Below are 17,506 nucleotides of genomic sequence, written 5' to 3' on the forward strand. Positions count from 1 at the left end.
TTAATTTAGTTCGGAGGGTGTACAATATACAGAGAGAAGTCGGCCTCGTCTCCGGCCGGCGAGGCCGCCGGAGAGAAGGGGGAGAGGAGCCGGGGGAGTGGGAGAGACTCGAGAGAGAAAGAGAAGAGGAAGAAATGAGAGCTCCCTGGGGAAGAACATTATTTTTGTCGTTCTGCTCGTAGCTTGAAACTGAAAATTTCGGCCGCGCGCCAAATCATCCCGCCGCATCCAGTCGAAAATCTCGTGACCAGTTTTACCCTTTTAACCCTGGTCCGGAAGCTACAACCCACCGACCATGGAGGGCTCATTCGGTAACAATGAAATATCTTGCCTAGATCCCGAACCCTCCCCACAGGCCCACACCCACCCACCAACCATTCGCCCCATTAGCTCAAAAATACTCTCACACGCCAAAGCTCTGACTCTCTACAGTACTAGATCTGCTTCGCCGCCGGCATACTCCTCCACGGCGTAGCCTTGATCGTGTTGGCTGTCCACCCACCTGATCCGCTCCCCCACCGCCCTCGTCACCGACGGATCTGCTTCACCGCCGACCTCGCCACCGATGGATCTGCTTCACCGCCGACCTCGCCACCGACAGATCTGCTTCACCGCCGACCTCGCCACCGACTACCTCGGCGCAACGGCTGTATCAACTTCACCGAATCCCTTGCCAGCCAACCAGATCTGCTTCACTAACGCCCGCTTCTACTGAAACAGGGTCGATTCATCGTCTCCCGCGTTCGCCGCCGCTGGAATGCAAGTTGCCGCGCCAGTACACCCCGCCGCAGCTTGGTTAGTACGCTGGCCCGTTAGATCGCGGTGTTTCTTTAGCCATGTTTTGTGTAGTTATTTGCGGATCTCATATGCCGTTAACTTTCTTGATGTGTTGCTTCGCATGAAGTTTGTTTAAATATTGTACAAGATACAAAAGCATTATCCGGTCGCTACCATCCTGTTCATTCTACCGACACTGTGCGCATCCACATATTTATAGCCTTATACCCATTCATTTGTCGCCAATCTGTTTTGTACCGCATGCTATTGTCGCACCGTTTATAGTCATGCTATGGGCATTTCCAATCTGCTTGTTCTTATACCACGTCATTAGCTCACCGCTAGCCGCTAGTCGTTTTCTCGTGTCTCGCTATTCTCACACCGCTTTTATAATCATGCTATGTGCATTTCCAATCGCTTGCTCTTATACCTCGTCTTTAGCTTATATCGTTCTTGCTGCGTGCATGTCTGGTCTTTGTATTATCGTAGACTGACTTGTCAATGTTATTTTTCCTAGGGATTGATCATACGAACCACTTATTAGAACATCCAACATTAACAGCGGGGACGCTAGGGAAGGTTGGAATCTGAGTTCTTGGTTGGTAATTTTGGCAGTTTACTTCCGTTATTATCTATAACCTATATGCATTGTTCCTTATGCAAGAGATTAACACTTGGAACCCTGCCATAGCAATGCCATTCATGCTTTACTATGTTTACGCCTATTTGATATGCTTGTCTTGGAGAAACTGCGAAGGTGATTTGAACCCGACATTTGGTCATTCTTAATGCCGCTTACTTTATGTGGAAAACCTTGGCATTACCCTACTCTAAATCAATGTCTGAAATTCGTATCTCATGCAAAGCAACATCTAGTTGGTTTTAATCGATATCTCGTAAATATTGGCTTATTCATTTGGCAGCTCAAGTTTTTTGTTATTTGAAACAAGCTGACTTGGTCTTAAATGTGATATCTAAACACAGATTAAGGACAATGGAGCAGAGGATTAGCATTTCACTTGATGGCTAAACCTAAAATGACAGTGCATGTTGACCACGACTAGTGCACGCAAGAGAAGGACCTGCAATGAGCCAAGATGTGCTTAGTACATGCATCTTATCTTATCTTGTGCTTATTTCTGCTACATGTCGTTATCTCGATCTCTACATTGCGTAATACATGTTTGAATAGTTAATTGTTGTAACTATGTTTGCAATGTTACCGTAATGCGCTTAATGAAGCAGTCATCATTAGAAGATAGTCGCCAAAAAGGATCTCGTAGCGACCCTGTGCAACATTATGATGTAAGTTTGTGCTTAGTACAAGTTCCATACATTGTCTTATTTATGCAACTTGTTATTATCTTATATCTACATTGCATAATAAATGTTTGCATAGTTCATCGTTTAACTCTTTTTGCATTATTATCGTAATGAAGTTGTGATGAAGCAATCTTCATTAGAAGTGAGGCCCATAAAAAGTTCGATATTTCTTCGATGCATCTTCTCATAGCCGTCAACCTAGACCATTGCTTTCATCAAACAAGAAATATCTCAAGGTCAGTACTTTATAAAAGACATGGTATTGTCGCTTTAAGATCTCGTAGTCGATATGTTGACAAAGAGTACACAAGATTCAATCAAGGCGATTGCCAAATGTCAACGTGTTATTGATGATGCTAATAGAAGTCCTCAATGATTCTATGTAATTTTTTTGTTTGGGCACATTAATTGCCTTGTAATTTTCCTACTTGTTTTATTTGTGTATGTAATTGTGTGTATCATTGATATCGTATTTTAGGCTCATGAAATTTAATGCAAGTTGACTAGTCAAACAAGTAGGGCACTACAACAGATTGGGCCGGCCCACTTCCTATAGTGTGGGACCCACTTTCATTTTGGGCCAGCCCACTTCTTTAGTAGGCCGGCCATACACGATAGTGGGATCCACATGCTTATTGGGCCGGCCCACTATCTTGTTGGGCCACCTATTTGCTATATGGTGGTCCCACATGGTAAATGGGCCGCCCTTTAACAGAAGGTGGGACCCACCGTGTTTTTGGCCCGCCCACTATCTTGTTGGGCCGGCCCACTTGCTATATGGTGGACCCCACATACTAAATGGGCCGGCCTTTTAACCGGAAAGTGGGACCCACTGTGTTTTTGGCCCGCCCACTATCTTGTTGGGCCGCCCACTTGCTATATGGTGGACCCCACATACTAAATGGGCCGGCCTTTTAACAGGAAGGTGGGACCCACCTATGCTTTTGGCCCGGCCCACTATCTTGTTGGGCCGGCCCACTTGCTATATGGTGGACCCCACACACCAAATGGGCCGGCCCTTTAACAGGAAAGTGGGACCCACCTGTGTTTTTGGCCCGGCCCATTATCTTGTTGGGCCGGCCCACTTGCTATATGGTGGACCCCACATACTAAATGGGCCGACCCTTTAACTGGAAAGTGGGACCCACCTGTGTTTTTGGCCCGGCCCACTTGTTATATGGTGGACCCCACACACTAAATGGGCCGGCCCTTTAACAGGAAAGTAGGACCCACCTGTGTTTTGGCCCGGCCCACTTGCTTCTTGGGCCGGCCCAGTTGCTGTAAGGTGGACCCCACATGTTAAATGGGCCGACCCATTTAAGTTTTGACCAGTCAACCTTAGAGGTTAGGCCCGGCCCACGTAACTAATGGACCAGCCCAGCTATATAGTTGACCGGTCAAACTATGTCAGCTGGCCCGGCCCGCTTAAGACGTGGCAGGCCTCGTGTGGGCCTACCATCTACCACGGGGTTTCAGCCGGTTAACGCCGTTAATCGCGCTAAGCGTCGCCACGTGTCGCTTGCATGACGTCGCAGCCAACGGGCTCCCGGAAACACTTGCGCAACGGTCCGATTTTCCGTGGCGGAAGGCGCCCAAGCGCGACGGACCGAAAAACGTCGTTGGACTTTGCTCGACGCAGCTTTCCACAAATGTAACCCATATCGTCGGGTTAGGCCCATAGGCGACGAAAAATACCCCTTAGCGGACGATTTTGAGACGTTGTCTATCAGAACTTTTCTTGTAGTGTCTTTTACTTTATGTTGAGTCAGTTTACCTATCTTCTTCTATCTTAGAAGCAAACACTTGTGTCAACTGTGTGCATTGATTCCTACATACTTGCTTATTTGCATTCATCATATTACTTTGTGTTGACAATTATCCATGAGATAAACATGTTGAAGTTGAAAGCAACTGCTGAAACTTATATCTTCCTTTGTGTTGTTTCAAAACCTTCTACTAAGAATTTATTGCTTTATGAGTTAACTCTTATGCAAGACTTATTGATGCTTGTCTTGAAAGTACTATTCATGAAAAGTCTTTGCTATATGATTCAGTTGTTTAATCATTATCTTTATCATTGCTTCGAATCACTTCATTCATCTCATATGCTTTACAATAGTGTTGATCAAGATTATGATAGCATGTCACTTCAGAAATTATCCTTGTTATCGTTTACCTACTCGAGGGCGAGTAGGAACTAAGCTTGGGGATGCTTGATACGTCTCAAACGTATCCATAATTTCTTATGTTCCATGCTACTTTTATGACAATACTCACATGTTTTATACACACTTTACGTAATTATTATGCATTTTTCTGCACTAACCTATTGACGAGATGCCGATTGGCCAGTTGCTGTTTTCTGCTGTTTTTGGTTTCAAAAATCCTACAAAGGAAATATTCTCGGAATTGGACGAAATCAACGCCCAGGGTCTTATTTTTCCACGGAGCTTCCAGAAGACCGAAGAGCATACGAAGTGGGGCCACGAGGTGGCCAAACCACAAGGCGGCGCGACCAGGGAGGGGCCCGCGCCGCCCTGTGGTGTGGGCCCCTCGTCAGCCCTCCGACTCTGCCCTTCCGCCTACTTAAACTCTCCATCGCGAAAACCCTATTACCGAGAGCCACAATACGGAAATAGTTCCAGAGACACCGCCGCCGCCAATCCCATCTCGGGGGATTCAGGAGATCGCCTACGGCACCCTGCCGGAGAGGGGAATCATCTCCCGGAGGACTCTTCATCACCATGATCGCCTCCGGACTGATGTGTGAGTAGTTCATCTTTGGACTATGGGTCCATAGCAGTAGCTAGATGGTTGTCTTCTCCTCTTGTGCTATCATGTTAGATCTTGTGAGCTGCCTATCATGATCAAGACCGTTTATTTGTAATGCTACATGTTGTGTTTGTTGGGATTCGATGAATATGGAATACTATGTCAAGTTGATTATCAATCTATCATATATGTGTTGTTTATGTTCTTGCATGCTCTCCGTTGCTAGTAGAGGCTCTGGCCAAGTTGATACTTGTGACTCCAAGAGGGGGTATTTATGCTCGATAGTGGGTTCATGTCTCCATTGAATCTGGGGGAGTGACAGCAACCCCTAAGGTTGTGGATGTGCTGTTGCCACTAGGGATAAAACATCAATTCTTTGTCTAAGGATATTTGTGTTGATTACATTACGCACCATACTTAATGCAATTGTCTGTTGTTTGCAACTTAATACTGGAAGGGGTGCGGATGCTAACCTGAAGGTGGACTTTTTAGGCATAGATGCATGCTGGATTGCGGTCTATGTACTTTGTCGTAATGCCCTGATTAAATCTCATAGTAGTCATCGTGATATGTATGTGCATTGTTATGCCCTCTTTATTTGTCAATTGCCCAACTGTAATTTGTTCACCCAACATGCTATTTATCTTATTGGAGAGACACCACTAGTGAACTGTGGACCCCGGTCAATTCTTTTACATCTGAAATACAATCTACTGCAAACTCTATTCTTTACTGTTCTTCGCAAACAAATATCATTTTCCACACCATACGTTTAATCCTTTGTTTACAGCAAGCCGGTGAGATTGACAACCTCACTGTTAAGTTGGGGCAAAGTATTGTGATTGTGTTGTGCAGGTTCCACGTTGGCGCCGGAATCCCTGGTGTTGCGCCGCACTACACTCCGTCACCAACAACCTTCACGTGGCCCTTGACTCCTACTGGTTCGATAACCTTGGTTTCATACTGAGGGAAAACTTGCTGCTGTACGCATCACACCTTCCTCTTGGGGTTCCCAACGGATGTGTGCTTCACGCGTTATCAGCTTCCCACCATGATTATAGTCATATATGTAATTCATACATGGTGGATCTTTATTCTATGATATTGATATATGAGATTGTAACCTATTATGTGTGAGATGTATTGATAGATATATATCATGTACCCCGTTCTTAAGTACTTGTTCTGATCCAATTCGAATGCAAGAGCATGCGTGGGGAGAAGTGTGTATTATATGAAGTAGCATGGTGGTAGTGATTGAATAGTGACAACAAATTCAATATCTACTATGGTATTCACCTTTCTTTTGCTGACTCACTAGGGATAAAGTGAATCCATGTGCTATAATTATCATGTGATATCTAGATAATCTTTTTTTGTTCAAGGTAGCATATTTGAGATTCAAACATAATATCAAATTACTTAAGGCTATACTCTGTTGATTCTAAATTCAAGATTGTTTGGAGTTTTCCCTTTCTTGAGGAGTATAAGAGAGATGTGTTGGATCATCTATATATTAGGACGTAATGCCCATATAAATTCTTATCAAACACATGTTGAAGTTCCACCAATATTATGTCTTTGATGAAATATTTGTGTCCACTATAATTAAAAAGAGAGTAGACAAGTGAACCCATGAACCCAATCCATTTTAAATCATTAGAAACACCTTTCAAACACAATTTTAACACTTTACATTTGCTGCAATTTATTAATTCAACATCGATCTTTAGTGGCATCCAAGCCTTTCGAACCGATTTGTTCGAACTTGACAATGTTGAACCAAAAATTGCACCTCGTAAGCCAACAACCGAATATTGACCATTTGAAGTGAGCCTCCGAATGATGTCATCCTCCACATTCTCATGAAGTTGGAAGTTTTGTCCAAAGCTCCACAAATTGGGATAAATGCTCCGTAGAGAAGTTTTGTTCCAAGTCCACCTTACCCACCCATGCATTCCCATGCAAATATCGTGCCACCATCCAATTCTTCCTCTTTGAGGAAGAGAAAATGAGCGCTACCTCAACTGGTTTTCTTCCCTCAAGCTAAGGCGCATGCGAAAACGGTATCTTACGACCATTGCCAATTGTGATCGTGGTTTCGACATAGAAGATCTCCATATAAGCCGTTGTACAAGGGCTCTTGAATCCCACCCAAATATTGCTTGGGTCATTCCACTCTAACCATGGCCACCTAAGCCGAAGTGTCGTGGCAAACTTGTCCATGTGAAGCACCCCAAGCCCAGCAAGCTTCTTGGGGTGACAAACCGTATTCCAATTCACTTCGCACTTGGAACTTGTTGTTTGTTCCTTCGCGGACGAAAGGAAAGCACGCTCAATCTTATTAATGAACTTGAAAGTGCTCGCATAAATGGATAGAGGTGTCAAGCAGTAGATGGCTTGGGAGGCGAGGACCGACTTAACCAAGGCGACCCAGTCGGCCGTGGTCACATATACTTCCCATTCTAAGTGGGGAGCTTGCCGGCACACTTATCCTCGAGAAGCGGGAGAGGTTCTGAGCAGGTCCTAAGTTTGCAGTTGCAGACCGAGCTGATCGATCGGTGAGCACATTTGCATGCAATCGGTTGTCCTCCCTCGATTTTTGGTACTTTACTTTGCAATTATGCACCCATGACCCAAATGATTTTTTTTGCATGATCCAAGATTCTACACTCCATCTTGTAGATCTTTTAGGTTTTTTCATAAATGCATATACCTAGTTTTTTTTGCATGGTTCAAGATTCTACTCCACCTTGTAGATTCATCTTTTTTCTTACTCTAAGATTCACTCATTTTGATCCATATCTAATTTACTTAATAGTAGAACCTGGCTGCACATATATGGAGAGTCAACCAGAGAGATTTGTGGGATTTGTTATGTTAATTTAGGAAGTTATCGATTTCAGGTCTTATGTAAAGAATAATCTTACGCTAATTTACGTACCAAAAAACTATAGACACTATAAAATGGAACGGAGGGAGTATTAACATGACTATCATTTGAGCGCGTTAGTGCACGAAGGATGAACACCTGCATCTGCATGTCTCGCCTTCGTCTTCAACGCGGCGGGCGGACCATGGTGAGCATGTGAAACCAGGCTAGCCATGGCGCCGGTCGCGGGGCGACCATCATGCTGCTCCCGGAGAAACTAATCAGTGCACGATTTTTTTCTTGCCATGCATTGCCACATGAAGTGAATCAATCATTCTCCCGTTCGTTCGAGTTTACTTCCTTTTTCCTATTTGAGAAGGTTTGGCCTCTCACCCCTTCTATCCATGGCTGAGCCGATGGCTCCCGAGTCCCGAGGCACGTGACGCCTGGCGGATCCTTCGCTACCTTCCACCCACACGTGAACACGAAGGCCACTTCCTCCTGCGCCGTGGGCCCGCCATCTAACGGCAGGGCAGCCACCGCTCGGCGTCCCACCTGACTCGGGCGCGCGCGTTAACTCTCCCGGCTCCCCGCGATCGCGGCCGTCCGCGGCGCCACCTACCGCCGGTTACCCGGACACGTCCGCAGCGCCACCGACGCGAGGGCCCGCCCGCCCCAGAATAACTTCATCACGCACGTCCCCACACGAATCGCTCCTCCTCACGCCCGCATTCTCCCACTCCCTCCCCTGCTTCCTCTCCAGGAGGAGATCCGCCACCGGCCGGCAAACCACAACCGCTGCCGACATTTTCCGCTCGCCCATTGTTTCTCATTTGGCTGGCTGGCTGGCGCCTCGCCGGCCGCGGTTTCTTTCCTGTTCGGGGCTCGGCCGTTCCAGGAAGGTCATTGATACGGCGCGCGTGACGCGCTCGGGCGAATTTGGCAAGGAATCAGCAGCCGGATTGCCGCTGCCGAGACGCGTCGTCTCGCATTCCCTGCCCCGTCTCCTGCCAATTTTGCGCGCCCATTGGACGCGGCGTCCATATATACAGCGCCCTTTCCTCGCCCGAGCCGGCGTCCCTCGGCGTCATCGTCCCGCATTGACTGGAGACGACGAGGCGATTCTTTCTTGGTGGTGGACCTTGGCGCGTGGCTGCGCCCGGATTATTGCCGGCCAGGCTCGCGCCTACATTCGCCGCTCCGGCCGGCGCTGTTCCGATGGGCCTCAAGGCGGCGGCGGCGGCGGGGCTCAAGGCGGAGAGGCTCAGGCTCCCGTCGGTGGCGGCCGTGGCGCGGTCCCGCATGATGAGGCTGTGGGTGCTGCGCGCCACCACCACCGTGCTGCTCTGGACCTGCCTCGTCCAGCTCACGGCCGTCGGGGAGACCTGGGGCCCGCGCGTCCTCAGGGGCTGGCCGTCCTGCCGGATGGCGCAGCACCTCGCCGTGCCGGGGCCCGTCGTCGACAGGGAGGCCGCCGCGCTGCCGCCCAAGAGTGAGTGCCGCTGCTAACTCTGTCTCGCCATTGTGGTTCTTGGTATTCCAATTTCTCTATGCTTTTACGTTTCCAATTTTTGGACAAAATTTCCACCGCTACTAGTTTGATTCCTATTATAACGGTATATAATTGGTTAATCATGGCCTATGGATGGAAAGGAACATGTACTACCAATATCTGGTTGCTCAAACACGGTATTTATGGGTTGCCTTTACCTTTCTGGTACTGCCTGCCATTTGTGTTGTGGAACTCACATGTCCCGCCGCTCTTGGTCTTAGTATCAATTAAGAGGTTTCTTTATCTCTTTTGCGCAAAGTAGCACAATAATGGCAAATTTTGGTGACTTCTGTTTGTCTGTACATGAAATGCTTTATTACAATTCGACAACAATTCAAGTACTGGTTAATTTTACATTTACTTTGAATGACAATGGGTGCAAATGTTACACATATCTGTTCACTTTCTAGGAACTGAATGCACATTATGCTGCATTTAGGCGCGTCTCGAGAAACAATATGGTGTTGCGTAAAAAAACTAATGTGATACGCAAATTTTGCTTGATGCACATTGTGCCCATATGCTTTTTTAAGTGCTTGTGCTTTCTGCTGATCCTGTATTGTCTCCATTTTCTGCTAGGAATTTATAGGAACAATGGTTATTTGATGGTTTCATGCAATGGTGGGCTTAACCAAATGCGAGCAGCTGTAAGCAGCTTTGGAAACCCTCCCTTTATTCGATAACTAATTTCTCGTCGGACCATGTATGCTTTATACTATCTAACACCCCACATTATTTACCTGTTAATTCAGATATGTGACATGGTTGCTATTGCAAGATATTTGAATGTGACCCTAATAGTTCCCGAGTTGGATAAGACATCATTTTGGAATGACCCAAGGTGCACTTTATTTTTTGAAATAGCTTTACTTTTCCCATTTCTTTTCTAGCATAGATAGTGAGTTTTCTGGTTTACCACTATGGCAGTATACTCATGGGAATATGTGTCCACTTGCCTTTAGTGAGTTTCAGGATATATTCGACATTGAACATTTTATAACTTCTCTGAGAAGTGAGATCCGCGTACTCAGAGAATTACCGCCAAGAATGAAGAGAAGAGTGGAATTGGGAATGTTTCACTCAATGCCACCTATTAGCTGGTCAGATATCTCCTATTACCATAATCAGGTCAGTTTATTTTTTTGTATAATTAGACTAGATGCCTGTTTTGTTACTTTTCCTTACAATGTTACTCCATCCTTACCAAAATATTGTTTAAAACTCTTCCTTTTTAAAGTTTGACCAAGTATTGATGTTTTTTGTCTAGACTTGGTCAAACTTCAAAAAGTTGGAGTTACAACAAAACTATTATGTCTTATATTTTGGGAAGGAGTTTCATGGAAGTACTAAATGTTAAATTCCCTTTGTACAGATACTTCCTTTGGTTCGGAAGCACAAGGTTATCCATCTTAATAGAACTGATGCTAGGCTTGCAAATAATGGTCTGCCTCTGGATATCCAGAAGTTACGTTGTCGAGTGAATTATGGTTCACTGAAATTTACACCTCAAATTGAAGAGTTGGGCAGGCGAGTGATTAGAATGCTTCGCAAAAATGGTCCTTTCTTGGTTCTTCATTTACGATATGAAATGGATATGCTGGCCTTTTCTGGCTGTACCGAAGGTTGCACACATGAAGAGGCAGATGAGCTCACAAGAATGAGGTAAATTTGCTGGCTCTGGTACCTCAGATTTGCATACCATTTTGTATTATTATTGGGCGAGTTTATATACGCATAATTTTCATATTAACAGATGAGTTACTTGCTAATCTCAGATATGCGTACCCATGGTGGAAAGAGAAAGTTATCGACTCTTACGTGAAAAGAAAAGATGGTCTCTGCCCTTTAACACCTGAGGAGATTGCTCTTGTACTCAGAGCATTGGATATTGACAGAAATATGCAAATATATATTGCAGCTGGAGAGATATATGGTGGAAAAAGCAGAATGGCTTCTCTTACTTCAGCGTATCCTAACGTGGTATGGACCAAGTGGTGCATGTGCATCCATGATTACATTATTGTTTTAGTACAACTTCAGAACTATCATTGCTTTGCATATCTCTGTTCCCTGTTTTGCTGATCATGAATTGCTATTAATGAATAGGTGAGAAAGGAGACGCTCTTGGAACCATCTGATCTCAGGTTCTTTCAGAATCATTCATCACAGATGGCAGCGCTTGATTATATGGTGTCCCTGGAAAGTGACATATTTGTTCCAACATATGATGGCAACATGGCTAAAGTTGTCGAAGGACATCGCAGGTATATATTCCACTTGGTCATAACTCAGTTTTATGAATAAATTATCCGATAAGAGCATCTTCATACCGCCACCATTCTGCATTACCTGAATGTGTAACCTATTTTTATTTTTATTTTTTTTGCTTTCTATAGAGATTAACATCATTTTGTATTTGCCCCTGCAGGTTCATGGGCTTCAAGAAAACAATCTTGCTGGACCGAAAACTCATTGTTGATCTAGTCGATCATTACAAGAGTGGTTCTTTGCCGTGGGACGAGTTCTCCAAATTAATCAAGTCTGTCCATTCAAACCGGATGGGATCAGCTTCGAGAAGGACGGTGATCCCAGACAAGCCCAAGGAAGAGGACTACTTCTATGCCAACCCACAAGAGTGTTTGCGAGATCCCGATCTTTTACGGGCATGGTGATACTTTTCCTGCCGGTACGTGGTGCACCTTCCCGTGCCAATCTTTCGTAACATGGCAATGCTGAACTGGGATTGTTACACATTGTTGGCAAGGCATCGTGAGGAGTTCAGCGTGTGCTACAGACAAGGTCTGTGGTTGGAAAGCAGAAAAGATGGAGCTGCTGACTTGAAGGCAGCCGGTGTGTGTGTGGGTGTTATAGAATGGAGGGGCTGGTTCTTAGAAAGGGGTGATATGTATGTATAGATGGTGAGAGACATTCATCATTCCCACAGGAAGGTTGTTACATTTTCGCTTTGTCTAGACCCGATTCCTTCGGATTGACAGGGAATTATAGTTCAGTTTCTCTGTCCATCCGGTGGAATTGTGCCTGATCCAATGTATCAAAACAAGCATGAAGGAAATTACTATATAGAAATGAGATGTCGTTTACATATGCATGTTTCTGCCTCCCCCCCTGAAAAGCGGAAGCCCCAGCCTCTGCATCAGTTGATGGATATGGCCTACGCATGTTTCTGCCTGGAGCATGAGTGCATGACAAAGCAATCCTCTTCTTTTCTTCCAAAATTTTGGTACTTTTAAGCTGATTCAGCAGCTAGAACAGATGCTGCTGCTACTACACTGTATACCCTGAACCTTGAGTAGTCTATTCTGAAGTCTTAAGGACTCTGGTTCATCGAGCTACTACAGGTATTTGCGCTCATCCGCTTGTCAAAGTGCTAATACGATCATCATGTATTCAGTGATGATCAGTATAGTACACGTCTTGTTTTCAGCCACGATCTGACGATCGAGATAGGATTAACATTGATGAGAGAGCAATCCTAGGAGTTTATTAGTAATATAGCACTGCTATGCCATTATGTGCAGGAGTATGGTTGAAGCATCTACATAGTAATTTGGATGTTTTACTTGCTACTCAAACTGCACACGAGTAGTTGAGACACTCTAGCCTGTTCTCCGCTCTCCGGGCGTAACGCAATGCACAGTACTCGTTGACGTGCACCAGATCCTAGATGCATCCGCCTTGTTTCCAGGGTATCGGGATGGAGGATTAACCTTGACGCAAGAGCAATCAACCTTCGGGCGTGTTTAACGTTGGTACTGATGCTCTGTTTATTACTACCCTGTGCTGGCATCGGAGACGCGCCAGCATGGGATCACTGAATTTTCAGATGCCTAGGCTGATCCAGTTTGGGGATCCCCCTCTGGTTTGGACGGATGTACACTGTCGCTAGACTTTTCATAACCGGTGAGGCATTGGTATCAGTGCAGGTCCGCAAGCTGCCATGTGCAGATGTGCTGCACACACCAGAGCTAGAGATGCAGTTTTTGTTTCAACTTTGGTAAAAATACAGATTTCTAGTACTTCAACTAGATAAACTCCAAAATTCTGAACTCATCTTTCCTACCCCTTTTTTTAATGTTTATGCGGTTTTTGTAACTTGGGGACATTTTCTTGAACTCAGTCTACAGAAACTGCGAAAACTTCAAACTAACTAAGGCAAACTGACCTTGGAATTTTCCACTTTATCGTGACTAGCCGCCTTGTTCCCGTCTTAGGCTCGGTGGTCTTGTCTCCAACATCGACATCGCGACCAACCATCCTTCTCTTGTTGCCGAACCAGGAGGGTGACCGTCGTGGCGCTAAGTGAGGCAATGAATGTCATATAGTAAATGCCTCTAAAGGGGCAGAAACTACAAATGTTGGCCGAGCTTCAGGACCGTTATTTTCACAAATTCAAAAAATATATCATATTTCAGTTTAAAAAAAAATGAAAAGATCAATATGTAGTAGATAATGTACTACATTTTTTCTAAAATATAATCCTGTTTAGAAAACGTTCTAGCTTTCTAAGAAAAACATATATTTTGAAACAGTGGTAATATATTACAAGCATGCGAACTCTCGGTGTAAATAGTTTAGTATTATATGCTACAAAAAAGTAACCAAACCATGGATCTGAGTATAGTAAATAGTGCACAATTATTTTTTATGCATCCTAGAATACAAAGAATTTAAGCTACTTCCATAGTTGTTTTCAGCATTTTTTGAAACTTTAAATTTAAAATGTTCCTTTAAAAAAAAGGCCGTCTTGGAGCTCGGGAGCCATTTGTCCTCTATCGGTAAATAGGGCCTTCTACCATGGAGTTTGGGCCTCAATATAGACCGTGTAGTTGGGTCGAACGACAATCAGCCATTAGGCTGGGTCGAATTCGTTCAGAAAAAGGCTGGGTCAAAAGTGGAAAAAAAAAAAACCTGGGTCGAAGCTTGTCGGCGGCGGTCGGCGGCGTCGTCGACCGGACGGCCACTTGTGGCCGGACGATCTTCCACAACGCGCAGAAATGCTTTCTGGAAACCGCGCTATGTGTTCTTCCCCACGATATCCTTGCGCAAAACTGCATTTGCTCGTTGCATCTCACTTTTTTTTTAGTTCTTTCCCCTTCCCTTCACGCGCACGGTAGCCGTGGTGCGGCGAGGCTGCTGCTTGGGAATGGGCGGCCGCGAACTGAAGCTCTGCGAGGCCAAATCCCCAAATCTCTAAATCTATTCTGGATTGAAGATTTTGTAGTAGGTACTGCAAGATGCTGTGAACCTATTATCGTCCTGATAACCTGCAGGTAGCCATGGTAACCCCTAATTCCTCTCTTTTCCTCCTGTTCTTCTGAATTCTATGGACGTGCATTGTGAGTTTCTGAGTATCTGGAATAGAACTTGACATGATTAGACGATTAGTTGCCTGCCTACATGATCCTCTTGTGATTGTTAGCATGACTCTTGGACTAGACAATTCGGTGTTGTGTGGTGTGTGGAGTGGAGGTAAATCAAAGCAATGACAGGAAAAGTTACAGCTATCATCTTTCACTTACTCCTGCAAGTGAGCTCGCGTATCATTTATTTCTAACTAACATTATTACGGTTTTTCGAGAATGAATACTATTACGGTAATTCCAAAAGTAAACCATCTTTCAATTCTTATCATTACAGGGAAAATCAAACCCAGTGTCATATGTTTCTAATCAATACTATTACTACATGATGCTGCTAGGCACAGCATTACAGTGCTGCATGTGAATTAGCAGTATCCCTCTCGTATTACTGTTACACCATATGGCAGAGTGGTCTTCATGTTTTATGGCATAGGGCAGTTAACAGACGAAACAAAGGGCTTAGGGGGCATATCCAAAGACTGCAACCTCCCCGTCAACATGTTTACCACCTTTGTCATTGATGGCCTGTTTTTTGGGTTCCACTGAATACACCATAGTGCCACAATAGCCAGCCGTTTCACCTTTTCTCTCTCTTCATTTGTCATTTCTGAAGTAAGCACCGATTCCTCCCCAAGGATCACTTTATCGTAGATCCACTCTGGGAGGTATACATCGTTCTGGCTCTCAGTACTTGGGTCTGAGTTCCTCCTTCCACTCACCATTTCTAGTACTAGCATGCCAAAACTGTACACATCTGACTTGTAGGACACCCCCCCGAAGTTTCTACAGTAGAATTCTGGTGCTATGTAGCCCATAGTGCCTCTTGCTGCGGTTAAGGTAATCATGCTTTGGTCCCTTGCACACTGCTTTGCTAGCCCAAAGTCTGAGATCTTTGGATTGAAGCTGTAGTCCAGCAAGATGTTGTGAGGCTTGATGTCAAAGTGGAGGATGCGTTGGTTGCAACCTTGATGCAGGTACTCCATTCCTCGGGCGATTCCTAAGGCAATATCTTGCATCTTGTCAGGTACTAGCAGACCAAGAAAAATACTGGAGTCATGGGAGAATATGTATTTCTCCAGTGATTCGTTAGGCATGAATTCATAAATAAGAACTCGTCTAGTTCCTTCGGAGCAATATCCTAGGAGGCGGACAATATTTGCATGATGAATTAGTCCCATGGTTGCAACTTCATTGATGAATACTTCTCCCTCTCCTGTAAAGTTCTCTAGCATCTTGACTGCTACAGGCACTCCATTAGGTAGCTCGCCTTTGTATACACTTCCAAATCCTCCTTGCCCTATTTTTTCCTTAAAACGTCTTGATATCTTCTTAACTTCAGCAAAAGTGTACCTTGTAGGTTTTGATGTGCCATATACCTTTAGAAACATTTCGACCTTCAGATGGATCTCTTCGCTATATCTTGTCTTCAGTGAAAGATAGAGCACAATAGTCACTACCAGCAAAAGAACAACTAATGTGGCCACCGATAATGTAGCTGAATAAACAAAGAATATGAAATTAACATATTGCATTGGGATTAAAATATGTTACTACTTACTATTTGTGATGGGTTAAACTGATGTCGGAGGTAAGAACTTATGTTTAATGCAGATCTTTACGTTTTTTTATTTTTTATTTTTCTTTTGAAAGTACACAAAAACTGGGTTTATTAGTAGTACAATAGTACCTGCAATAACTTTGACATGTGAACCTGCAATACCAGAGAAGAGAATGAGACTCCATTAATGGCTATTTATAAACAAAAAGGAATAATGTTTCTTGAAAAAGTGTAGATTCGACAAAATGTTTAGGGATATGGTTGAAATTTTGAGTAGTAGATACACTGTAAATAAATTATTATGTTTGATTTTAAACACATGGAAATGTAGAACTGGTAAATTGACTAAATTGTAGTTTAAAGCCTGCGCAATCGTAATAGATTCTAAGCTCCATAACAAGATGAATCGTGATAGCACAGCTATATTTGTATACGGTTTAGACCAGTTAGAAATGATACCGTGGCGGCTAGGCATGCAAAATGATTGATTCCTCTCTGAGCTGAATGCACATCTCCCCCCATCAAATTCACAGCTTTCCTCACAGGTGTAGGGAAAATATGATGAGCATTTGTTTGGACATTCCGAACTGATTGTCATCTCAGCAAAACCGAGGATTCTTTCTGTACTTCCCTTGAATCTTGAGGGCCTTGTTATTGTGTTATGTAAGGGTATTGGAATGACTCCATCCGAGACAACCTTGCACCAATGGAAGAACAGACATGGACATAAGAGCATCCACCATATATGAGAAGTGGGTTGCGTTGCTAAGGCAGGAGACCGGGCCAACAAAATAATTGGCAGCATCATTATCTGGCAAGATCTCTTTTGAGCAGCATACTAGGGTTGCATATTCCAGGTAATCTGATCTGAGACTGTTATCAAATGGTATGCTTTTGGAGATGAGTGTCTGAAGCGGGCAAGGGGATAAGGAGTTTACAAGAGGAATGATTGTCAGGAGCTTATGCCTGTAATCTATTGCGGTCACGTTGCATCGGCCGAGATACTGGTGGTCTAGGATGGTATCTTGGCCAGAGCATGCAAATTTGTGGCACGATATGCCACATAATGATGATGTATTGCTGGATTCAAGCTGGAAAGGAAACCTGATCTCCGGGCCATGTTTGCTGCACTTGGACGGTGGGCAGTATGTGAAGAAATCTTGGTCATCCCACGCTCTGGCCAGTTCGGTTCCATGGTTGACAAGAGCAAGCAGGAGGGGTATGATAAGAAATTTACTCATCTTGCTATTCGATAGGCCTATAATCGAGAC

General features: G+C 44.4%; 1 protein-coding gene and 1 pseudogene across 1 annotated transcript; one reads left to right on the forward strand and one right to left on the reverse strand.

Moving 5' to 3' along the window:
- The first annotated feature begins 8,357 nt into the window (after positions 1 to 8,357).
- On the forward strand, positions 8,358 to 12,405 carry LOC127306332 (rhamnogalacturonan I rhamnosyltransferase 1). Its single transcript, XM_051336948.2, has 8 exons — positions 8,358 to 9,236; positions 9,876 to 9,943; positions 10,049 to 10,137; positions 10,259 to 10,424; positions 10,669 to 10,958; positions 11,072 to 11,276; positions 11,403 to 11,560; positions 11,725 to 12,405. Exons 1-8 carry the CDS (start codon positions 8,963 to 8,965, stop codon positions 11,966 to 11,968), a joined length of 1,494 nt encoding a protein of 497 aa, XP_051192908.1. The 5' UTR covers positions 8,358 to 8,962; the 3' UTR covers positions 11,969 to 12,405.
- Positions 12,406 to 15,099: 2,694 nt separating this feature from the next.
- LOC127306329 (rust resistance kinase Lr10-like) lies at positions 15,100 to 17,476 on the reverse strand (annotated as a pseudogene).
- Between the last annotated feature and the right edge of the window lie 30 nt (positions 17,477 to 17,506).

Source organism: Lolium perenne, chromosome 6, assembly GCF_019359855.2.
Source record: "Lolium perenne isolate Kyuss_39 chromosome 6, Kyuss_2.0, whole genome shotgun sequence".
Classification (NCBI taxonomy): Eukaryota; Viridiplantae; Streptophyta; class Magnoliopsida; order Poales; family Poaceae; genus Lolium; species Lolium perenne.